This window comes from Panthera pardus, unplaced genomic scaffold (assembly GCF_024362965.1).
Source record: "Panthera pardus isolate Hobbes unplaced genomic scaffold, ASM2436296v1 HiC_scaffold_1, whole genome shotgun sequence".
Classification (NCBI taxonomy): domain Eukaryota; kingdom Metazoa; phylum Chordata; class Mammalia; order Carnivora; family Felidae; genus Panthera; species Panthera pardus.
Genome location: NW_026526654.1, coordinates 25,150,382 through 25,176,338, shown reverse-complemented (window position 1 = coordinate 25,176,338; position 25,957 = coordinate 25,150,382). Strand labels below are relative to the sequence as shown.

Here is a 25,957-nt window from a genome sequence, read left to right as displayed (position 1 = left end):
AAAGGCTATTTAATTTTCCCTTTATTGTAGTAAAAAGAATGAAGAGAAAGGAACATGTTGGAATTCGTGATTGATGGATCACGATGGCGTATTACAAAAATTCAGAAATAGCCCCTAATGAGAAAAATACCGAAATCAAATTGGCGAATCTTATTAATTCGGCTGAAAAACCGGAGAGGTTAAGGTTCCGTCCCTCTTAGCAAAGACTCAGGGTGCTGGAGTGATAGTGCTGTGTGGCTCTCCGGGCTCTGGGAATAAAGCAGAACTCTGCAAATAAAGGACAGAAAAGTAACCTAAGATTGAGGCTAACTCAACACAATCACCATCATAATTATTTACATTCAGAGGTCCTTTTGGCTAAGATCTTTTTTTTTGGGGGGGGTGGGGAGATGAAGGGTTATTCTCTAAGTACCACAGTTTAGCTACCAAATCCATTAACAGATAGCCCCTGGCATTTTATCTTTAAGATTCCAGTGTGCCTCCCATACTGTTTTTATACTTATCTGCAATAAAAAGGCAATTCCTCTGAGTGCTTGGGATTTGGCCGAATCAGATTTACCGTCTGGCTTTCCAACCTTATTCCCAAGCACAGTGTAATAGGAAAAGGCAAAGCTCTTGCAGGTCTCCATGGATTCCTGTGGCAGGGTGGTGAAAATTTTGTTTTCTTTACTACTTTCCATTTCGTGAGAGAAATCATCTCAAGGAGAGGATTTCAAATGCAATGTTGTTAGATACAGACCATTAAATATGTAGGGCTGGATTTCCAACCTATATATGTAGCCCTATGGGGAAATTCTCCCTTTGTCATGGAAACCCACGGGACGGGCTGGTCCATGCAGCTCTATGAATAAAAAATCCAGAACAAGAGCACTTTTCCCATTGTAAAGCCAAGAGGAGTTTTTGAGGCTTTTATTTTTTTCACACGTGCGTATTGGAGGAATGGCCTAGATCTTGTGGTGGTGTGCATCTAAGATGATCTTAGCACCAGCTGAAAATGATTTTTTTCAGCCGATAGTTAAGATAGGTGACAGAGAGGTAGATAGATATATTCGAGAGAGATATAACCTACTGTTGTGCAAAACCGAAAGAGTAACAGGCAAACAACATTTTGGTTCTTTCTCTGTCTTTGGACCTCCTAGGGGAGTCTAAAATATTAGACTGAAAAATGGGTAGTCTTGCATTTGTTTGGAGGGCTACTGTAATCATGGTTATTATTTTAAAATACCTAGAATATTAGAAAATTACTTCCAGGCTTGCTCTAACCATGGCAGTGTTAGAAAAGGTTGATAATTAGGAAATTCGTTGGAGGGCAGCTCAAATCATAGTGGTGTGGGAAAAGGTGTAGAAAATTTTCATGGGCTAATAATTTGAGGGGAGTACAAGGATTTCCAGGGCTCTGTGCCCCCGCCTCTAATATATGTTCCAACGTTTTTTAAGTGGGTGAGACCTACCAACAGTCCACACAGCTTTTAGGAAGCATTAAAACAGTCCAGCTGGTCAGTTCTGTTGTCATGGCCTGAAGCATTAGCACACAGGCTCTGGAGCCCAGCTGTCCAGGTTCAAACCCAGCCCTTCTCCTTGCTATGTGATTGAAGCCAAGTGATTTAACCTCTCACAGCCTCGGTCTTCAGATTGCTGGGTGGGGTCACTAGGACCACACAATGAGGTGTGAGTGATGGGTTTGATGGGGTGCCTGCCACGGAGATCACATCTCAGTCACAACGGAACTGCAGTTCTCAGTCATCCTGCTGTGAAGTGAAGGCACCAATGACAACCCTTGTACATTTTTGTGCAAATTGGAGGTAAGAGGGACATTATTGCTGGGTATGTAATAGCCGTTACCAGTGATTGTTATCAGCATCTGTCGCACCTCCTGGTTGTATAGATCAGGGAAACCCCACTAGACTACAGCTCCCCCAGGAGCAGCAAGGCAGCTCCCAGGTGTTGCACAGGGTCCCACATTTAGAAGGGCCCTCACTTGACTTAATGCTCTGCTACTGCCGGGTTGAAATTCTTCTTAGTTTTTTTTAACACGAAGCCCCACATTTTTATTTTGCATCATGCTCTGCAAATTATGTAGCTTGTTTAGAGGACCCAGACAGCATCCTACTGAGTTTGGTAAGCCTGGTCTACGAGGCACAGTTCTTTATACCTGGTAGGTTTGCGTTAAGTAGCTGTGAATTGAATTGACATTGCCACCAACGACTAACTGAACATGAATTTATTCATTTGGGGCCTGCTTTCAGAAATCATGGCTCTTCCTGAGTTTAAGTCTCTTCGTGGACAGGCCTTGGGTCGATCACGAGAGTCCTGCTTATGATATTCATTTAAAGGAAGTTCTGTAAATGTGGAACTAGATTATTTGCAGGATCTACGTTCATTACTTGAGACAGGACGATTCATTAAATGTTAGAAATTAATTCATGGAGCAAGTAAAAAGGTAGAAGAAGTGTTAGGAAAATCACTTGAGAAAACGTAGTTACTCATATTTTTAATATTGGCACAGTTAGCAACTGACTTTAAATACTTTCTTGATCAACATAAAAAGGCATTTCAAGGGAAAGGAAATAAATTATAATGCCATTAACCACCACACATTATAGAAGTACCTATTATAAAAGAAAATCCTTTCTAACTGAATTTCACTGTTCTGGAAGCTTTTTTTTCATAGAAATAAAGAATCAAATGCTAAATACTTGATTTCATTTTGGAATATTAATAGGATTAAAATAGCTTTGAATTTTCCTTTGACTCATTAAGCTAGAAAGTCAAGGTACTAAAAACATATACTTTTGCTTCAAAATAGGCAGAAATGGATAACTGTAGAAAAGTTTTTTTTTTTTTTAATTTTTGTGAACTATACCAGAGCAAAAGGACACATTGGGAGAAATTTGAACCAGTTTTCATGCATAATTTGTCTATATATATAAACATATGTCCATATTTGTCATGTAGCTTTACTTGTCGAAAAATATCTTAAAACTTATACAGTCACAGAAAGTATCAATAACATAAAATTTCACATCCCCCTTTTAGAACCATGGCCTTAACATTTTGTAGGGAAATAAAGCTTTGGTTAACCTTGGCTCTGGCAGACCTCATTAAAATAACAGCCTGTCAGTTTCAAGTTTAAAATAACAGGGTTGTCAGCTTTATATGCAGTGGAACAATCTACAATTTTATTTTCGGGGAAGCCTGTGGGAAGTGCCGGAAGGGGCGGAAAGATTGGACAACACTGCCATCTGGTGGCCATGGTAGAAGATTGTCTCTAACCACCTACAGGTATGGCTGGACTTCTCTGAAGGCAAAGGTGGAATGATACTGGGTTGCCTTGAACTTAATTTCTTCTGTATCAACTTTTTGACAGGCTTCTGTCTTTAAAATGCATGTACATTCCCAGAGCCAATATGCAATTTATAACTCAAAATTACAGTAAATCAATAAGGTACTCTCTGCTCTTTGGTAACCTATAGCTTCTGCATTATCAATGGCTTGATGCAGTTAATATTCAAGAGAGTAAATCTTGTGAAAAGAAGGGGGGAAAAACCTTTAAGATTTTTTTATGGGTATCTTGGAAGAAATTCTTCAAACTTTTCATATATGATTTGTATATTTTTCTGGATGATTGTTATACTTCAGTAAAATAAACAAACATAAGCCAAGAAATCTTTGTGACATTGGCAGATGTCACAAACCTGAACGCAACATGTTTCCATTTATATAAATGGAAACAATTCTGGCGATGTGCTGGATCTCAGCCAAATTGCAAATATGACCTAACTTCAATTCAGTTCTTTCCCTATGCATTTTGGGCAATTGGTTAAGGGGAGGCAGTGGACAATGGGAGAATGGCATAAAAAGAGAGAGAGAGAGAGAGAGAGAGAGAGAGAGAGAGATGCAAATGAACTCTGCTGATCTGATGTGCAACCTACCCCCAAAATTTCAGGATGTGCAGAATGCTCTCATGTTAAGCTAATAGCGTGTCTTCAACTCATTCAAACAATCCAGCCCTCTTACATCACTGGTCCTCACTTCAGATATGCTAAGGAAGGACCTTAAACCTGCATTCTAGCCACCAACCACATATGGCTATTGAGCACTTGAAATGTGCTATAGACAGAACTGACATGTGCTGTGAATGTAAAAACCATACTCGATTTTGAGACCTGTGCCATCCAATATGGCAGCCACTAGTCACATGTGGCTACTGAGCACTGCAGATATCTGTAGATTGAATCGAGGTGTGCTCTAAGTGTCCCAATACACACTGAACGTTGAAAGACAAGTACCAAAAAATGGTAAAATATCTCATTAAAATTTTTACGTATTTATTAATGTTGAAATGATATTTTGAACAGAGTATGTTATTAAAATTAGCTTCAGTCTACTTTTGTTAGATGTGGCTGCTAGAAAATTTTAAATTACATACGTAGTTCACCCATGCAACTTGCATGCGATTTCTATTGGATATTGCTGCTTTAAACTTTCATTGCTTTCTGGCCCAGAAAGGCCATTCTGCCATTTCACAAGGTTGTTTCTCTCCCACTAGAGCTACAAAGGGGGATCTCTGACATCCTTGCTGCTTGTAGGAGACTAAGAGAACCTATTTAGGTTATTGGATGCTTAAGATATAAAGGTGAAAGTCAAGTGCAATTATATCATGGAGTCTAATCATAACAGGAGTAAATGGCACCCCTCATTGATGCTCCATGGGGTAAATTGGATCTTTAAGGTAACCAGATGGCTCCCAGGAAAAGGTAATTTACCTCACAGGGATAAGAACTTGATTTCCAAGAAAGAGTGCACTTTAGTCACCCTATGCCATCTGTCCCCATGGCGATATTTCTGTGCATTAAGAACTCCCAGCTCCAAGTGCCCTAGCAATATGTAAACTTACTAAACTTTATTAAATCTTTAAGAAGATAGTTGGGAAGGTGGTACTTTCTCCATTTTGAAACCAATTTGTAGGGAAATTCTATGACTTTGCCAAAGTGACAGTTAAAGCAAACACAACTCCAAGCACTGGGCACTTCTCTCCCTGACTGAAGAGGCTTCACATTTATGAGCTTTTGCCACTCAGGGTCCCTCTGCCAAAAACAGCTCTTTCCCAGTCTTCTACCTGCAAAATGCTATTCATCCATTAAGTCGCACTTCAACTGTCACCTCTTCCTTGGAGCTTCCCTTGATCCCTCCGTCTACTCAATAATAAAATGTTGATCATACTCTGCCCTACAGCCCATAAACGAATGAGTGATTTACTGTGCTTATTTATATGTAAATCTCCTGTCCCTACTGGGTAGTATGTTCCTTGAAGGCAGGACCATCTTGTATCTATCACTGTGTGCCCAGTATATTGTGGACACTAAACGTGTGTGTGTGTGTGTGTATGTGTGTGTGTAATTGAATTGACTACCCATAAATAGACCCTGAGCAACCATTTCTCCATGAAATAGGGAAGTTTATAAGAAAGACCTTCCTCCCTATGGCAATAAGTTATTTTGCAAGTAAGAACATCTAGAATTTAAATTTCACTTACAATTTAATTTGAAGTATCAGAATTTAAATTTACCCTCTGCCTATTCTACTTCATTTATCTACCCATTCATTCATTCATTTGCTATCTGTTCAGTACTATTATAAACTAGGCTTTGTGCCAGATGGGACACCCATCTCCTAGGATGTGGTGAAAACAAAGGTCCTACCCCTATGTCACCTGCAGTTCAGGAGGGAAGACCCATTACAATAAATGGGGAAATCTTTATGACAGGAAAAACCAGAGGGATCTCTTGGAGCACATACTGGGGAGTGACTATGGATGTCAGAGGAGGAATCCTTTGGGGGACATTAGAGCTGAGACTCACAGATTTATCCACTAAATCATGCTCTTCTCTTCCCAATGTATAGACTCTCTGTTTGAAGTAGAGTTCATAGACATCCTTAGGTCTTAATGATTCGGATCTATGTTCTTGGGTGCATTTATTAGTATCTCACTTTGTTGTTCCTCAAAATCCCTTAAGCCCAAATCACTGGCAATTGAACTTGAAGCAATTCCCAATTCAATTCATGAAGGAAAAGGCAGAGCATTGTGTTAGATCAAAATGTAACACAATGGGGGCAAAAAATATCATTTATGTTCTACCGCATAGTACCAGTCTACATAATTAAGTATAAATGAAATCACACATGCCTTAAAGAGATTTATATGCCTTTTGTTACATACTCCATAAGACATTTAGGGTGACCCATCTCCACCCTAAAGGACTTTAGAATTTCAATACGTCTGATTTCCACCTACCACTTTCTGAATATTTGTCTGTGCTGTATCTGAGTTACCTTTCGAATATGTGAACATCTTTGCAAGCACACTCACTGGTGGGTGGAATCCCATTTGCAGTGACTTTCTTAAGAAGGTCCTGCACAATTACTGCAGTCTCAGGTGAGCAAGGGTAAGCTTCTCATTCCCTGGGAAGTTCCAAATATCTACAGTGGCTTCAGAGAAAGAATACACATCTGTTTCTTAGCTGCGGCATGAAAGAATACAGCCTTAATCATTTGGAATTAAATAACGAATTCTAAAATATTCAGGAGTGCCCAAACTCAAAATGTAATATTTTGCTACACCTCCTCCCTTTTTTTTTTTTTAAAGTAGCAGAAATTCTTTTAATGTCCTGGATTTCATTCCCTGAAGATGAAATTTCCATATTTTAGGAGTCACTTCAGGTGGTTATGTGCTTAACTGAATCATGGCATTATGTCAATCAGAAGTAGAAGTAGAAATTCTATATGGATTTTCTGAGTATCGTCAAAGACCCTATGAAGAAGTAATAGTTGGCAAGGAATCAGAATTTTTTCCCAAGACTGGATGTTCAGAACATCAATCTTTGTTTCACATAGGCAAAATTGGGCTATTAAACATAAGCTTTATCTGACAGTTTTCTGAATCAGTGCTTTTGTCCAGGTCAATTCTATACAAAGGGATCAGTCCCAGGCCATTGTCATGATCTTATTGACATTAGGAAATGAAGGGAAAGTGGAGGAAATCTGTTCTTCAAACCACAAAGAATTGCTAAAAGTTTTCATTCCATAGCGATAGAAAAGATGGTGGTGGAAACAGATCAGTGTTACTAAATATCCTGATGGCTTTAACGTGCCTTACGTAACTGCTAGAAATACTGAATTCATTCTCTTCTTTTGAGACTGCATCTGAGATCTTCCTTTCCTGCTTTATGAAGACCACATATCTATTAACCTAGTTTAGAATCAGTACTTGTCACAATACATGCTCTGGATCAGGGAAAGCTCCTTGGGGATGTCTGTGCCCACCCTACCCAGATAATGCCTGAGAAATGACAGAGAACAAAGTTAACAATCAAGGAAGGAAAAGCTGACTTCAAAAGCTAAGGGCAAAGAGTGAGAGAGCAAAGACTGGATAGCCCCAAGGTCAGAAATGAAGGAAAAGGAGGATTTACCAGGTGATGGTCAGAGAAAAACAGAATCCACTCTCGGTGCTGAAACTAGCTATAAATCACAAAGAACAAAGCAAAGCAAACAAAAAGATTGGGGGCTCAGTCTCAATGTCAGTCACAAGAGGAAGAACAAGAATATGCTTATGCTTTGTGGTCAAGCCTTGTCTATAAAGATACACAGAACTGCTCAAGAGGGAAAGTGACTTACTCTGGGTCAGGCAGCAAACCTCAAGTCCTCTTTACACTAGGCACTGATATCTATCTTTGGAAATGTTTAAATATGAGTCTAGGTGAGCACCTGTCAAGAATGCCCTAGAAGCTTTGGACAATGGGAGCTCCGCCGAGCCTCCGAATTTCATGATTCAATGATAAAACCACTCCTTGAAATTATTTCTGTTTTCACACTTGAGAAGTAAGCAGTACCACAATTTCACTATGCACTGTACAAAATAATACTTTGATTCATATGCATTTCTGCAGACCTAATGTCTCCCTGTCTTTTCCTTTTCACTATTGAATTCAATGTTAGTTCAGTGTCAGACTGTCATCTCCAAGGTATGTAGAATGCTTACTACCCTACTTGCCTAAAATGTAATACCGCAGGAAATGAGGCACAATCAGAACATGAGGTATAAACATGAGTATTTGAAAATGTATTGTTTTCTTAAAATGGGCTGCAAAAATCTGACCTGAACAACATAGGAAGCTATTTCTGGTTTTCCCATATTTATTCCACCATGAAGACCAGTGCTTTGCCAGAAAAAAGACCTCATCTGTCTTCTCAGGGTCATGCTCTTACTGCCATGTCATCACGTACTCAAGAAACTCCAATCCTGAAGCCAGAGGGGATGACACAGCCTCTAAATTTCTCGTCCAATTCCCAATCCCCTGAGAAACTCAACAAAACTAAGCATTGTCTTTCTGAACTTCAGGGATTCTCTCACTTCCTGATGGTTTTTTCATCTTTCTTAGTTTTCCCTACAAAATACATGTGTGTTTGTCTCCTTAGGGAGTAATGTAAAAAGTACCACACCACATGGAGAGGTATGTAATATTTTTCAAAAAGTATGGTAATATTTTTGAAATATTTTGAAAAACATGGTAATAGACCAGAACTTATTATTGGATTCCTTGGGAATGTCTGTGAAAACCCAGAACGTAAGGCTGGTTTTAGGTTGTGTAGTGACTCAGGCATTCAGGACAATGCTTCGTGTGTCGTGTGGCCAAAGTCTGCTTTGGGTTCACTGACAAACTGTGTTCCACGGGACCCTAATGTCATCCCCGAAACTTAGTTAACAGTTTCCTGAAAGGAAACATGTTGTGAGTGACTTCTCCATGCATTCCAGGACCTCCCTAAACATTACCCTGGAAACAATTTGAGACATGAAAAATAACACTAAAGACTTTCACACACTCAAAAGAAATGGGAAGTTGAAGTTGTAGGGAATAGGATGCTGAAAACGATATCAGCAGAAGGGACTTGAGTCTAGACTTGAACATAAATCAGGTGGCTGGATTGAGAGATCTTGCGTCTTCAGCTTCCTCGTTGAGTCAAGTGGCATTAGTAACCCCTACTTCCTCAAGAATATTGGGGGGGGTTGCGTTTACAGACGTTTGGGCACATCAGAAGAGTTAGTATTCCCTCCGTGACTTCAGAAGTTTAAATATTCTACTCCAGACAGTCTGTATGTGTTTTCAAGTGAGTGTGAGAAGTTGTGAACAGGTTCATTCACAGACCTCTGTTTGATCACTGAAGGAACATACACGACTTGAATTCTAATGCAGGCTCACACCGTGAATTGAACTTGGTGCTGTAATAAATGATCATTCTTCTCTGGAGTAAAGCTGGGCGAGGTCACGATCTCTGAAATTGGATTATTAAACTCTCGGGTTGCAAGAATAGTATTATGCACTGTGAATTTCCCTTAACTTGACCAAGTAAAGTGGCCTTGCGCATGAGGTAAAAGGGAGGCTGACTTCGTTTCTTTAAACAGATTGTTTTCCCAAGCTAACAAATGACCTTCAGCCTATAAAATATTCACATTGTTTTTCCCCCTCAATATGTATTATTTAGTGTATAGCCCTTTAAATATTAACCATCTTTTTTCTAAAGATATGGTATATATTATTTACATCCAGTTACATTATGTTTTCATACTGATGAAATAGGTACATTGGAATCTTTCTGAAATCGTGAACAAATAGGCATCGGGCCAGGTGCACACAACAGGTACCCAGGGAAGTGAATTTTGGTGTGGGCATGATTGACGGAGGACAGTAGGTGGCCTTCTCACAGTTCACTTCTCACACTTCACAGGGAAGATCTAGGAGAAAGAAAAGGTCCAGTATAGATGGACTTTGGGCCTCAGGTAGGCAGACGGACGGCCATGGGAAAAGTCTCTTGGGGGAGATCAAATGTGCCCCATCAAAGGATCCACACGGGAGACAAAGGTAATAATAGTTCAAAAACACCCCAAATCAGTATTTAATAGGTCACTTGCTTAGAAAACCAAAGGGAAGTTACTAGAAATAGTGTGTCTTTATAAGGATTGTAAAGACTGCTTAAGATGGGATTCATTCCATTTTTACTTAAACTCTCATAGTTTTTTCCCCAAGCCAACATTGCCTTTGAGATCTCCAAGGCTCTTCTGTCATACCTGTGTAAATTACACCTAGAATGACATTTGAGATGACAAGAGACTAGAATCCTAATTAGAGGATTGGAGGGGCCATCTGAGATCCCACTCTCACTCAGGGGATAATCAGGTCAAGGGAAAGCACTTCTTTTTGGAAGGCCAGCAGAATTTGTCCATGTCTTCCTTATTCTCCAAAGGAAAGTCCAGAAGGGAGTAGCTGGCAGATAATCGATCATTTTTGAAATCTTACTTCCCTTAGCAGATAATCAGCAGCACTGTTCATGTATTTATTCACTCAACAAATATTTCTTAAGTACCCAAGACACGCACAGCACTGTTTACTGACTCTGCTGCAGAGCAGATATTCCCTGGGAGTTAGGAAATCACAGATGCACCGTAGCAAAAGGAGGAGCTGAAGACCAGGGCAGTGGCTAAAAGCAATGGCTTCTGCATGGATGAAAGCATCCCATTGTCAGAAGGGAAAACTTGGGGGACCATGATGCATTTTCTGTTTTTAACCCCTCTGCACGGAAATGACTAATTATCCAGCTTCCTCATCATCACCATGGCAAGATTCAGTGGCCACAAAAGAGCAAATATCAGCAAAGACTTATTTGCTTGGGAGGAAATATAGTTTTCCCCAGAAATTTTCGGGAAAATTGATATGAGTCCTACCATAGCACTTTGCTTAACCTCATCATATTTGCTTCATGTCTTTCTACCCCTTCCTACACAGGGATGCTAGGAACCTTGCAAGGGTAGTGACTAGGTACTGGCCATATTTGTATCCCCAGGGTATAGCATAAAACCTGACTTAGGGCACATTAGAACTGTTTAATGAATGAATGCTAGCAACAAAAGCCTTTTTCTTATTTAATCAATGCAATGGAACTTTTTCTGAATCATAATACACTTTCCTACCTCGTTAAACTGATTTCATCGAATGACTCAAAATATATCCTGTCATTCCCCAGGCTATAGATTGGCAAGCTCCAAATTCTTTGGATCTCACATCTCTATCAGCAAAAGTCAGAATCATAGACACCCTTTAATAACTATTTATTCATAAATTATATATAAGTACTACTGAACTAATATATTTTCTATAACTTGTAAAAGGTATGCAAAAAGTAGCAAATTTTAAAAAAAAATTTTTTTAACGTATATTTATTTTTGAGACAGAGAGAGACAGAGCATGAACAGGGGAGGGTCAGAGAGAGGGAGACACAGAATCTGAAACGGGCTCCAGGCTCTGAGCTGTCAGCACAGATCCCGACACGGGGCTTGAACTCACGGACCGTGAGATCATGACCTGAGCCGAAGTCAGATGCTTAACCGACTGAGCCACCCAGGTGCCCCAAAAAGTAGCAAATTTTAAAGGAAGAAGTAAAACAAAGAATCTTTATTAGTTTTACTTGTAATGTTGCAGACGTATCAAGAGTAAGCCTACCATTTTAATATTGTTCACTTGTGCTTGCACTGTTTGAAATGAAAGAGATACAAAGTTTCTCGCAAAAGTCATTTTAAGTCACTCGTCCATTTAATTAGTTAAAACTACATAATCTAATCCATAAGCGCATTTAACCAGGACATGTGAACCGTGATAGATTTCAATACCCCAGGAATAAGATAATGGAAGAGAGAGCTACCACTGTGAGCCCCCTTCCACTCTGAAACTCTTACTCTTTCCACAGGATAATTGAGAAATGGCCATTGCCAGATGGACTGATTAAGAGACCTAGCAATCTGTAGATAGACTGAATATTAGAAAAGCTTAATTCCTCTTATGTTTTTATATTTAAAAAACAGAGACAGAAGTTCTCATGTTTTCATCCTGAATTACATTGAATCATCTTGCACACCCCAGGGATGTACATATATCTCCACTACCAACCCAACATCCATGCTCCAGAGACCATGGCTATAGGACATGTTCCTCTCGAGTGTGGTGGTGAAGAGTAACAATTCTGAAGCCTACACTTGAATTTGAATCTCATGTCCACCATTTACTACATGTAGGGCAAGTTTCCTCACCTCTCAAAGACCCCGTTTCCCATTTGCAAAAGGGCGTAACGATAATATGTCAGCACCGACAGAATTGAGGATTGCGTGTGAGTGCCTTAGCCTAGTGAAAGCTCACAGTCATCTCCCAGCTGCTTTGAGTCAGTCACTGCCCTGTGCTGAATTCAGCAAGTCTCTTAAATACCATGTGCCCTGACAACAACGTCTCACTTCTTTTCCCAACTTTCCATTATTTTTAACTTTTCCAAACAATACTGAAATGGTTGAAGAAAATAAAACGAACATCCATATGTTTCTCATGTGGACTCAATGATAATTGATTTTTCTCTTTTTGCTATTTTCAAGTAAGTTAAAAAACAAAGTCACAGGATACAAAATCAGTGTACAGACATCGGTTGCATTTCTATACACCAATGATGAAGCAACAGAAAGAGAAATCAAGAAATAAATCCCATTTACAATCGTACCGAGAACCATAGAATACGTAGGAATAAACCTAACCAAACATGTAAAAGATCTGAATACTGAAAGCTGTAGAAAACTTGTGAAAGAAATTGAAGAAGACACAAAGAAATAGAAAAACATTCCATGCTCAGGTATTGGAGGAACAAATATTGTTAAAATGTCAATACTACCCAAAGCGATCTACACATTCAGTGAAATCCCAATCAAAATTGCACCGGCATTCTTCTCAAAACTAGAGCAAACAATCCTAAAATTTGTATGGAACCACAAAAGATTCCAAATAGCCAAAATAATGTTGAAAAAGAAAACCAAAGCGGGAGATGTCACCATCCCAGAGTTTAGCCTCTACTACAAAGCTGTAATCATCAAGACAGTATGGTATTGACACAAAAACAGACACAAAGAACAATGGAATAGAATAGCGAACCCAGAAGTGGACCGACAAATGTATGGCCAACTAATCTTCGACAAAGCAGGAAAGAATATCCAATGGAAAACAGACAGTCTCTTTAGCAATTGGTGTTGGGAGAACTGGACAGCAACATGCAGAAGAATGAACCTGGACCACTTTCTTACACCATACACAAAAATAAGCTCAAAATGGATGAAAGACCTCAATGTAAGACAGGAAATTATCAAAACCCTAGAGGAGACAACGGGCAGCAATCTCTTTGACCTCAGCCACAGCAACTTCTTACACAGCACGTCTCCAAAGGCAAAGAAAATAAAAGCAAAAATGAACTATTGGGACCTCATCATGATAAAAAGCTTTGACATAAATCTTTTTTAAAAGCAAAGATAGGAGCGCCTGGGTGGCTGAGTCGGTTAAGTGGCCGACTTCGGCTCAGGTCATGATCTCGCGGTCCGTGAGTTCAAGCCCCGCATCAGGCTCTGTGCTGACAGCTCAAAGCCTGGAGCCTGTTTCAGATTCTGTATCTCCCTCTCTCTGACCCTCCCCCGTTCATGCTCTCTCTCTGTCTCAAAAATAAATAAACATTAAAAAGAAATTTAAAAGCAAAGATAGTCTCCTACATAAACACAATACCATGATTACACTTAAGAATATTATTGGTAATTCAATAGTATCATCTACTGTCTATTTTGTATTCAGAAGTCACCAATTGTCTCAAAACTCTTTCTCAAACTGAGTACTTACCTCTTCCAAATCATGGATTCAGTAAAGGTCCACACATAGCATTAGGTTGTTACATTTTTAGTTTCTTTTCATGTAGAACAGTCTTCTTGGCTTTTTACAATTTTACCTCTTTTGAAGAGTCGAGGCTGGTTGTCTTATATTATATCCCACACACTGAATATGCCTGACCACTTATTTATAGTGTTACTTACTTTGTCCCTGTATCCCCAGTATTTCCTGTAAACTGGATTCGAGTTAAATATTTGGGACAAAATCATTTTTTAAATGAAATTATCAGACACCAGTCCTTAGATCATTCTTTCTGCTCTTTGATTTTGCTAATCCCTTTGTTTTTAGCGATCATTCCATCTTGTCAGTTTCTTCCGTCTTTTGTCTAATTTGGCAATTCTGTACAGATGGGTATGAAAACAGTACCTCTGTCTTCCTATTCATGGACCTTCTGCCGAGCCTTCAATGAAGAATCTATGCTTTTACTGGTGCCAGGAGTTAAATTGTCAGAAATCAGAGTAAACTCCAGACAGATAAGTTCCAGAAGAGGGTCATGTTTTCCCTGTGGTCCCCAACAGAGTATTTGGATCAGAGCCCTGCAATGTGACAGAAGTTAACTTTCAAAACCTCTCGGTGGCACAGATGCAAAACATTTAATACTCAGGTATTACCAGTATTTACTAACATTACAGCACTACGAATGTAACACTGGACAAATGGTAAATATAGCTGGCAAGTATGTGCGAAAGTTAATTTGTCCTGGAATGGTTCGTGTGGGAGGCAGAGAAAAGGCACTGCTGTAAATTCCCTATTTGACCCCAGCCCTTTGTTCCCGTCAGATTTGTATAACGAATTAGGATTCACTGTTACTTCAGTAACACATTTTTTACTAACAGTTCTTGCTAACATAAAGCGTCGCTCACTGTTGTGTGCACTTAAATTTCCAGGAAGAAAATTTAAAAAACGACTCAGATCTGGAGCTACAGCAAAGTGGTCACATACATTATTCAGAAATAAAAATAAGAGACGACAAAATATTTCTCAACAGTGTAAGGATCGAAACACTTGCTTGGTACTGAAAAAAAAAAACAACTGCCATCATTCGGATATTCTTTGGAATCAAAGGCATGTGCGTCCCTGGTGGCTAATAGGGTCCCTTTTTTCCAACTTGTCTGCATCGGCATCCTTGGGCTGGAAGTGAATTGGCTGATGTTTCCATGCAGAATGTTAAAATAGCATTTACATCTCTCGTTGCTGTTTTGCTGTTATGTCCACCGATCGCACGGTGGAAACGCCTGGCTCCTGAAATGCCAGAGTGAACACGACCTGATTACAAAATGTCCTGTCACGACTCAGAGAGGGCCCACATGCTCCTCACTTAGCCAGATACAGCCCATCTCTGCTCCCGCCTTTCCGACATGAGCGCACGTCGTGGGACCACACGATTTTGTGTTAGCTAGACTGTCTGTGGCCTTGTAGCAGATTGGGGCAATTAAATCTATTTTCCCGATCAGCATTCACTGAGCACCTACCTTGTGCTAAGATGTGTGTGATCAACTCGTCCCGGTTTGCCAGGACCTCCCGGTTTTAGCGCTGCAAATATGGTGTGTCCTAGAATTCCCCCGTGTCCCAGGCAAACTGGAGTGATTGGTCACCTGGTTCATCTAAGCCCTGGGGATGACAAGTTGGAGCCCCGTCCTTGCATCAAGAAGCACGTGGTCTTAGGGTCAGAAAAGCAAGCCAATTACAAAAGCTTGGAGTAATCAGTACTTAGAATCATGAACAGGGCACTGTGGACACAGAAAATTGAATCCAGCTAACTGGGAGGCCAGACACTGCTCCTTGAAAGAGACAATGCTTGAGTGGGGTTTACAGAATGAGCAGCACAACATACACGGCTACATTTTGAAAACCTCAAAAGAGGAGATACCTGTGGGATGTCATGCCATCTTAGACTTTCTCTGTCTCAAAATATATATGTTTGGTTCAGATTCCCACAGTGTAAAGGAGGGATTTTTAGCATTAAGTAAGCAGAGGAGAGAATGGTCATGTCTGGTGTACTTTATTCTGGGACAGATACACCTGTCAGTACTTTAGTACTGAAGCTAGTGATAGTTTTATCACTATTATTTTATTAATTAGTGGTGAATATGTAATACCTGGTGCTTTTTCTGGGATTTGTGTTTGAGAACAGTCAGAATGAGTGGCTAAGGAGTGTCCCAGGTTGCAAAGGTTAGGGACACCGATGTGGCACCTTGTGGGACAAATCAAGTGAGGGATTTATTTTGGACATGTTTTATTTTGAAAATCATTCAAAGGTACTGAAAAAACGCTGTTTTAAAAAATTATATATTTCCATCTGGATTCATTCACCGTTAAAAATTTGCCACATTTTCTATCTTGCTGTATCTCTATACATCTATGTGATGATGATGATGAAGATGAAGATGATTCCTGAATCATTCTAGAGTAAGTTGTGGGAACCATAACCCTTTATTTCTAAATAGTCCAACATGTATCTCCTAAGAACATGACATTCGCCTACATGACCACAATATAAGCTCATATTTGGAAAACTAAACACCAATACAATATTTTGTCATACATAGTCAATATTCAAATTCTGCCAACTATCTCCGTAATATCCTTTCTGGCGATTATTTTTCCAATCGAGTGTCCTATCCAGAATCAGACACTGCATTTGAATACCATGTCTGTTGTTCTTCTTAATCTAGAAGACGTCTTCAGCCCTCCCTTGTCTTTTATGACTCACATATTTGGAGGATCCAAGCTGGTTGTCTCATAGCGTCCATCAGCTTGGACATTGTGTTTGTCCGACATGTCCTCATGATTGGATCCGGGTTAGGAATTTTAGCTACATAAGTGATGTGTCCTTCTTGTCACCTCACATCCAGAGGCACCTAAAATCACTGTGTCCCACTACTTTGATCACTTGGTTAAGGTGGGGGCCTGCAGAGTTTTTGCACTGTAGAGTGACCAGTTTTCCTTTTGTAATAATGAGTATTCTGTGGGGAATACTTGGAGATTGTGTAAACATCCTATTCTCCATCAAACTTTCGCCCAGTGTTTTTTGCATTTGTACCAGTTTGTTAGGGCTGCTGTAGCAAAGTACCACCAAGTGGGTGGCTTACAACAGACATTTATTGTCTCACAGTTGGGGGTCTAGAAGCCTAAGATCAAGGTGTTAGAAGGGTTGGTTCCTTCTGGGATCGTGATGGAATCCTTGAGTCTCTCCTAGCATCCACTGGTTTTCTTGCAATTGTTGATATTCCTTGGATTGTAGATGCATCACCCTGATCTATGCCTTTATCTTCACATGGTGTTCTTCCTGTGTATATCTGTGTCTGTGCCTAAATCCCCCCTTTTTATAAAGACAAAGTCGTACTGGATTAGAGCCCACCCTAATGACTCCACTTTTACCTGATTCTGCAACAGCCCCATTTCCAAATAAAGTCACACTCACAGGTACTGTGGTTAGGACTTTGACATCTTATGGGAAGGACAAAATTCAACCCACAACAGCGTCTATAGATAATACTTGCTGAGATTAATGATAACTCTGATAGTTGCAGAATGGTGATTTTTCTGTCAGTCTTTCAACATTTATTAGTTGGCTTTTGGGGGTTGTGTGTTCATATAATCGATAAACAGAATGTACATCCACCTATGGCTGTATAGAAATGGCCACATATCTTTCAAACAAAAAATAAAAAACAAATATCAACGTGCACCCACACTTGTGCCCCAAAGGGCAGCAGAAAAGGACTGGCTCTCATGGCAAATGTCCTTACCCAGTCAGATTGGCTGGCAGGAGAGCCAGGGGTTAGGGGAACCCGTGGACCAAAGTCAGCATGAATGGCAGAAATCAGAGAGTGCAGATCTTATGCCATCCTAAACCATGGCTGTGTGTAAGCTACTTCTTGGAATGTCATCGCTTATGGGTTCTTTTCATGCTCCAAAACAAAAGTAACATCGGGGTATGTACCGGGTTCTCAGATTCAGTACTCTGGCCATCTTTAGCACTTTCTGGATAGGCAGACATTTCTCAGTACTGAAGCCTCAGTCATCATCAGAATCACAGATAAGCAAGGGCCAAAGACCATATAAATCTGGAACTACTGAGAAACATGACTGGGACAGAGATCTGATGTTCCTTTGTGTTCACTCTTAAACCTGACAAAAGAGCTTTGGAATTTTTTGTAAAACGCTATACTCCATCCATAGTAAACACAGAATAATTTATTTCCAAAGGCTATCGACCTCAAATATATAAATCTCAGTGGTTGTCCCTTCTACGATGCTGTGTGGGTGTATGCTGGAGATGCTGTATCAACATGACACAGACAAGGTGGCTTAAAGAACAGTAATTTATTGTGTCATGGCTCTGGAGGTTAGGTGTCCAAAACCAAGATGGCAGAAGGATTGGATTTTCCTGAGGCTGTGAGGGAAGGTTCTTTTCCAGGTCCCTCTCGCTGGTTATAGGTAGGTTTCTTCTTCCTACTTCTCTCTGCATTGTCTTATCTTTAGGCATATCTCTGTGTCCAACGTTTCCCTTTTTACAAGAGCATCAGTCATAATGGATTAGGGCCATCCTAATAACCTCTTTGTAACTCCCTTGCCTCTGAAAAAAGAAAAAAAAAACCTACGTCCCAACAAGGTCACATTCTCAGGAACTGAGGGTTAGAACTTGGGCATATAAATGGGGGGGCACATAATTCAACCATTAACAGATGCATTTCAACCATCCATAGACTTTCCTAATGTTTACATGGGCAGAATAGAAAGTCAGGGGTGTGACTGCATGAACTAGATGTTAATTATGGAACCAAAATGGTACTGAATCCCTGTCTTTACCCTTTCTGCAGGTGAAAGTCAGTGCTGAGCCTGAAAACAGGAAAGATGGGGTTACTAAGCTTTTTCCTGCCATCCATCCATAGGGCTGTGGATTTTACACTTACCTGTATTTGGAATGACTCTTCTCTTCTGGCTGTAGAGATTTTTAAGTGGGTTTGGGTTGCCACTCACCATCCAAGAGTGTGCTATATGGACCTGTCAATTGGTTAAGAGCGGAGGTTACCAGCAGTCGAATTAGTGACAATATTTATTTCTTACAGAAACAAATAGACCGTTGGGAAAAGCATTTTATCTCTTGGTGCATTGTTTCAGTGCATTTATGTGACATCCGAGCAAATGAATTCTAAAGAATATGTTTAGGGAATTTGCAGGGGGGAATACCTATTTCTCCCAGCCAGAGAGGGACCCGGAGCCAGTTGAGATGCTTCGCAAGTTTTTAATTCAAAGCATGGGAGGACAGAAAAGATGGAAAACAAAAAGCCAATTACCTGAGAACTCTCTGCCAGAAGCTAGAGGAAGATTGAGGGAGGAGGTAGGGAGGCTTGCCTTCGCAATAAATCCTGCGGCTCAGTGTCTCTCCCTTAAAACCGATAGAGTTTCATTCTAGTCCTAGCACAGATTCTCTAACCTCCACCTGTGTTGTGTCCTTGTGTAGAAATGGGCAACGCCTGGGGAGAATATTCACTCTCTTTCCTTGCTTTCTTGATCAGGTCACAGACATAAAAGAGAAACTGAAGCTCTCTAAAAAGGTCTGGTCGGCGTTGCCCTACACCATCTGCAAAGATGAGAGCATGACGGCGGGCGCGTCCAACGAAGAGGAGTGCTGGAATGGACACAGCAAAGCCAGGTGAGGGTGACTCATGGTGCTACGGCTGGGGCAGTGCGCATCCAGCCCTAGACGCCTCCCCTGGCACAACTCTGCAGACCCGTTTATGCAGAACTCAACGGAGGGTGGAGGGACAAGTCGTCACTTAGCCACAGCTGTTCAGAGTGACAGGTTTGACGGGCACCTGGGAGCCCTTACTCTCAAGGTGCCATTAAGCGTGGAATCCTCGTTCTGAATGCCTCGCCTCTGGACGAGGACAGAGGAATGGTGACAGATGCCAGGTTCCAGATATCCCGAAACCACAAAGAGCCTTTTATGTTCGCTTAATGACTTTAAGACAGCAGAGCTATTTTTATCTGCAGCTAAATTTGCACGGCTTTCTGTTTTTTCCATCACAAACTAAACAGGAAGTCCGACTGTAATGTCTCTCACCCTTGGAGAAAAACAGTTTTTGATGTGCTCTTTGGAAGGGAAAGGGAAAAAGAAAATGACCAAGAGACAACCAGGAAAGTGTCCTCAGAGTTTCCCTGCCTCGAAAAGTCCCACTGGGACCTCCTGATGAGAGATGGCTCTGTTCCCATCCTGCCGCTCGGCTGCCCAATGCTGCTGCCACTTGATACGGAATTTCTGAATTTCTTAATTCAGGCCAGAAATAGGGTTGGCCCGAGTTTTCATAGGGTGGAGGAGTTGGACAGGGGAACCGGCTGGGAGTTGGCAAGTAGGGCAGGACACCAGGAGAGGAGGCTGCCGGAACACGCCTCAACGGGGCTGCAGGTGGGCAGAGCAGCTGGTAAATTGGACTCAAGGAATCTTTGGGGATTGACCAGCAGGTGGAGAAGTTAAGAGGGGGGTCTGTTCTGCGCCTTCGTGGGTGTTTTCAAGCATATGAAGCAGCTGTGATCAAAAGGAAACAGGAAGGTACAGGGATATTAAGTTCAGAAGCAGCTGCAGAAGGTAAGCAGGGGTGCAAGTGAGATGCTCATTAGGTGTTATTTCTCACACTGCTGAGTGGAATTTTTTAAGCATCTATTGTTAATGATATTATTAGCCATACTAGGGAGAGCTTCGCGAGGCAAAAACAAGACAGCTATGGAAAGAGCCGTAATCATTTCAAGTTGCTCCAGAATATCAATATCCAAATCTTAGATCATGAGGGTAGACAGGTATTTGTCTACAGTATCAACAACATGCCCCTCGAAAATGCTTTAGTAATTTACCAGTGTCCAGCCTTGTAGGAAGGAAACCTTTGGCCCGAAAAATTCAGCTGTGAAGTTGAACAGTTTCTAATGTGTCTTTTCCTAATGATTGTACAGAAAGACACTGTAAAGGATGACCAGATGGCCTAATGAATAAAGTGGTTGATTTTCTGAACTGCTCTGTTACCCATCTGTGTTTACCTTTCAGCCTTGGCCGAAATGAAGGCTGTGTTTTGAACTACATTCCCATGGTTACACAGGTTGCTGGCTATTAGTGCATCCACAAAAAGAAATATAAAGAACTGTTACAGGTGGGAATTGGGGAGGGGACTATATACACTCCATCAAGAAAATGAATGGGGACAATGATGACCATTAAAGTTAGAGCCAGGGGAGAGCGGGTTCAGCTGAATTTCTCGTGCAGATCAAGAATGCAGAAGGGTAAATGATTAGGCTAAGGTTGCCCAACTAGCAAGGGTAAAAGCTGGAAATCTCCCAAATCCGAACCCAGTATTCTTTTCACGTCAATATCCTGCCTGTAAAACAAATGGCTGCTAGGGGCGCCTGGGTGGCTCAGTCGGTTGAGCGGCCGACTTCGGCTCGGGTCATGATCTCGGGGTCCGTGAGTTCGAGCCCCGCGTCGGGCTCTGTGCTGACAGCTCGGGGCCTGGAGCCTGTTTCAGATTCTGTGTCTCCCTCTCTCTGACCCTCCCCCGTTCATGCTCTGTCTCTGTCTCAAAAATAAATAAACGTTAAAAAAAATTAAAAAAAATAAATAAAACAAATGGCTGCTAAATATTGTTCTCCCCCCTCCCAGGTTAAGAGAACAAATGAAACAGATCCTTAGATCTATAAAAGATTTAGTGGATCTACATTCATTCATTCATTCATTTCCTCAGTCCATCAGCAATGTTATTGAGCACTCCCTCTGCCCAGGCGCTGTGCAAGGCTCTGTGAATTAAGTGTTATATGACATCAGTGATGTCTGTCAACCAATGAAAAGCACAGTGGCTGGAGACAGGACCGTGGATTTTGGAATGTCAAGGACCATACTGTTGCACTGTAGGTTTGGGAAAGGACCACACAGGTAGAGAACCACCCCAAGCAGTACTTAGGGACCAGATTTGAATTTTATCCTTAGGTCAATGGGATCCCACTAGGGGACTGTATGCAGGTAAGGGAAATTGTGAAAATTAATGCAATAAAATCATTTGCAAGGATATTCCAGAACCTAACCCAGTATACTATTTTAAAAAAATGAGGCTGTCAGATATTTGTGACTCAAATTATCTTCTCATTGAAAAATTAAAATTTCATAGTTTCTTTTAGTTCCTTTTAAAAAATTCTTCCACTGCAATGAAATCTTAATAACTTTATATTTAATACCACAGTAAGTAGATAACCCATAAAGACTTGTTGAATTACATTTAATTGAAGCTTTGCTCTCATTCTCACCCAAATATTAATTGATGTAGAACATATGAGAGATTTTTTTTAATTCCACTGAACTATTTTGTAAGTTGAAAAATCCACTTGTAATGCAGATAATAACTATTTTTCCCTACATTTGAAGTATGGATTTTCAGGTGATAGGGCTTCTTAACAGTTTTGTAGGAAAGAAAGAAAGAAAGAAAGAAAGAAAGAAAGAAAGAAAGAAAGAAAGAAAGAAAGAAAGAAAGGGTTATTCCTATCAAAGAACTTGGTTAAAAAAAAACCTATCAACAAGTGTTAATGGATTATGGAACAGAGGTGCCTATTAGCCTCGATAGAGCTGGTAATGGTCTTGAGCTCCTAACTCAAGCCTGCTTCATGAGGCCACTGGCAACCCAGACATTTCTTCCTCTCTTTATGTTTTTCTGAAAATTTTCAATGGTTTCTATTTATTTTTGAGAGACAGAGTGCAAGTGGGGGAGAGGCAGAGAGAGAAGGAGACAGAGGATCCAAAGTGGGCTCTGTGCTGACAGCAGAGAGCACGATGTGGGGCTCGAATTCACGAACCATGAGATCATGACCTGAGCCAAAGTTGGATGCTCAACTAACTGAGCCACCCTTTATGTTTTGTCCATCTGACTCCTATAGCCACATGCTTCCTTGCATACCATTTCCTTAGCCCTCTCATCCTAAGTATTTGACCCAACTTGTCTTCCAACACCCGTATTTCTCCTGGCTGTTTTTGAACACCACTCCACAGCTCTCTCCCATACTTCCTGATTCAGGAGCATAACTATTTCCCATGTTAACATTTCTGAAATCAAAATGACAACTACCATGGATATGTCCATTTCCTCCAGTGTGTCATATTTTCCCGAATAGCCGTTACTAAATGAATGGCACCTGTTGACATTGATGATGACTTTATTTTTTATTAAGTTTTATTTATTTTGAGAGAGACAGAGATAGTGCAGTTGGAGGAGGGACAGAGAGAGGGAGAGGGAGAGAGAGAGAGAGAGAGAGAGAGAAAGAGAGAGAATCCCAAGCAGTCTCCACGCCACCATCACAGAGCCCAACATGAGGCTCAAACCCACCAAACTGCAAGATCATGACCTGAGCAGAAACCAGGAGTCAGGGGCTTAACCAAATGAGCCACCCAGGTGCCCCGACATTGATGCTGACTTTAAATAGAGAGAGCAAGATACACATAGATGTGGCTGCTATGGCAGCCACTGGGTGAATCTGCTGTATTCAGATAATGGCCAAGGGTCTGGGGGCAGTGGCTCCTCTAGAATAAGAACGCCCCCCTTCCATCTTCCTGCTCCCACCCTGAGTCATTGCTGGCAGATCTCACTCTGCTTCAGTAGCTAAGCAGGTCTGGAAACAGGAGGTGAGCTAGAGGGAAGAGACTGTGCCCTTCAAGGGGAGGAAAATGCCAGTGTGCCAACGTCCTGTCAGCACTTAAATCTCCATCCTGTCAGAAAGACTGGTTCCCTGCTTCCCTTTCCCTTGCCAATGTTTCGGCACAATTTAAAGACCAGGTTGTAAATTCTAAAGCAGTTCTTCTCAAATGTTACTGTGCCGGTAAAATTCTTGGGGCATGTGGGAAAAACGCAGATTCTGACTCAGTGAGTCTGGGCTGGGACCTGAGATTCTGCATTTCTGACAAGCTTCCCGGGGATGCCGTGTTGCTGATTCAGGGACTGCACTTTGAGCAGTGAGGCTTTAAGACAGAGTTGCCAAATTTGGCACAGAACACCAGACACCAAATGGAATACACTTATACTAAAAAAAGGATTCACTGCTTATCTGAAATTCAGATTTAACTGGCAATCCTGTAGTTTTATCTGGCAGCCCTACTTTAAGCCCCTATTAACATGTAAGATACTCCCTTTTTCAGTTCACGCACACACCTCCGGGAGCATGTTACGATTTGTTGTTTTCTCTTTGCCTCCACGCATAGCCCTGATGTTTCCTTTAATGGGGCTTTCCTTATATTAAAAACAACAACAGCAACCGGGCCAAGGAGGTCACGTGGCTCAGTTGTAACGTCAGTCGCTGAAGGTAACAGGAGCACAGGCCAGGTTGAAGTCATCTCGACAATGAATAGCTTAGGCTTAACCTGCGCATCGGAGAGAATTTTAAGTTGGAAATGCCACACAGCCTTCACAATGTAGGGTATTGTCCACACAAAGCCCTGGTCTCCGATGACATGCCCTGTGGGCTAAGGATGGGTACTTTGATTCCCTGGCCAGTACTTGACTCGATTAATGCCTTCATTCATGCTGCTAAAACAGACACATCATGGTCTGGGTGGCTGACGCAGAAACTTATTTCTCATAGTCTGGAAGCTAATAGGTCCAGACCAGGGTGCCAGCAGAGTTGGGTTGTAGTGAGAGCTCTCTTCACGGCTTGTAGAGAGCTGCTTTCTCTCTCTGCCCTCCCATGGCAGAAAGAGGGTTCTGATCTTTTCTTCTTCCTCTAAGGGCACTAATCCCATCATGGAGGTTCTACTAGCTTCACCTGCACCTAAACCTAATCACCTCCCAAAGGCCCCACCTCCTAATACCATCACTTTGGGAGTTGAGGGGACACAAGCATTCTACCTACAGCAGTTAGTCCTCAGATTCACATCCTCCTTTGCTAGAACGGCTAGCAAAGAATTTTCCTCAGAATTCTCAGCAGTGTCTGCCACTCAAGAAAAGCAGCCTAGGAGGCATCTTCAGTGACCGATGGGAAAGCAAGTGTGCAAATGTAACCTCTTCCATTTCTCACTTACCTAAGCAAATTCCTAGAGAGAAATGAGAGACGATGCAGCCACACTGACTCAACTCAGACAAATAGGAATTGAAAGGAAGTTAGTAAGTAAGGGAGGAAAATCGATAATAATCTAGAGGTCCATGGGGGAAAACAGTAAAGCGTCGTTGTGCGGGTTACAAATCTAGGCCTCCTAAAGTTCCCAGAGACCCTGGGAGGACATGTGCGGCCATCTGTCACCCCTGAGAAGGGCACTGTGGGCAACCGGGTGGCGGGGGCGAGCTAGGGGCACAGGAGCTGGAGGAGAACGACAAGATGGAGACAGGAAAGAATGGGCTCAGCAGGCGATAAAACTTGTATATGGTTAGCATATGCAGGCTGGAACTTTCCACGTAGCAGCCACAGAAAAAATAAAACCCTCGTGGTGTTCCTATAGGCTCTTACTTTGGGCTCCTATAGAGGCAAATTCTTACTTTTTTGAGACCATAGCTATGTCAAATTACATCATCTGTATCTTCCTTAAGGATTGTTTCCGCTTCATGGGGATCGTTTTTCTAAGGCCATAGGAGTTAAGAAGGAAAGATTAGCATGGGAGATGGTGGGAGGAGCCAGAAGAAGGCAACAGAATGTGAGAGAGGCCAGTCTCAACAGCACATGGAGTTCAGGATGGGACACGTGTTATTTCAGAATCGCCAGGGTTTCTGCAGTCATTTCCGGATTCCTCCCGCCCCCCGCCCCCTCTTAAAACTACCCCGCAGCTTCCTGCTGCCCCTCCTTGTAAGCCGGTGTCTAGCCCTCAGTGTCTAGCGTTCCTGAAAGTGCCTTCCGGAAGGAGGCAAACAAAATCCTGGCTGAGGACGAGGACTGATTGGATCAGTTGAAAACAGAGCATTCGCGGGGAGCCTGTGCTGGTTTTTAAGGCCCCCGGTCCTCGCAAAAATAACTGGGTCCCCAAGGAAATCTTTCCTCGGGCCGGGAGGTAAATACAGTAAATTGTAAGAAATAGGAAACCTAGAAAAATCTAGAAAACAGATCAGTCACTCTCACCAGCCACCGAGTGGGTTGACTAAGCCAAGAAAATAGCAAGTCATGACTGGGTACATTTGAGCAGATGCAAGCCGGATGAAATGATGCATGGT

The 25,957-nt window shown here is 41.5% G+C and overlaps 1 protein-coding gene across 2 annotated transcripts in view; it reads left to right on the top strand.

Annotated features, from left to right (window-relative positions):
• Positions 1-25,957, top strand: part of GPC6 (glypican 6) — a 1,113,151-nt gene that overhangs the window by 1,070,489 nt on the left and 16,705 nt on the right. For both annotated transcript variants that reach the window (XM_019444088.2, XM_019444089.2), the window contains one exon: positions 19,319-19,455. In XM_019444088.2, coding sequence (XP_019299633.1) covers positions 19,319-19,455 — 137 coding nt within the window. The remainder of the gene's footprint in view (positions 1-19,318; positions 19,456-25,957) is intronic.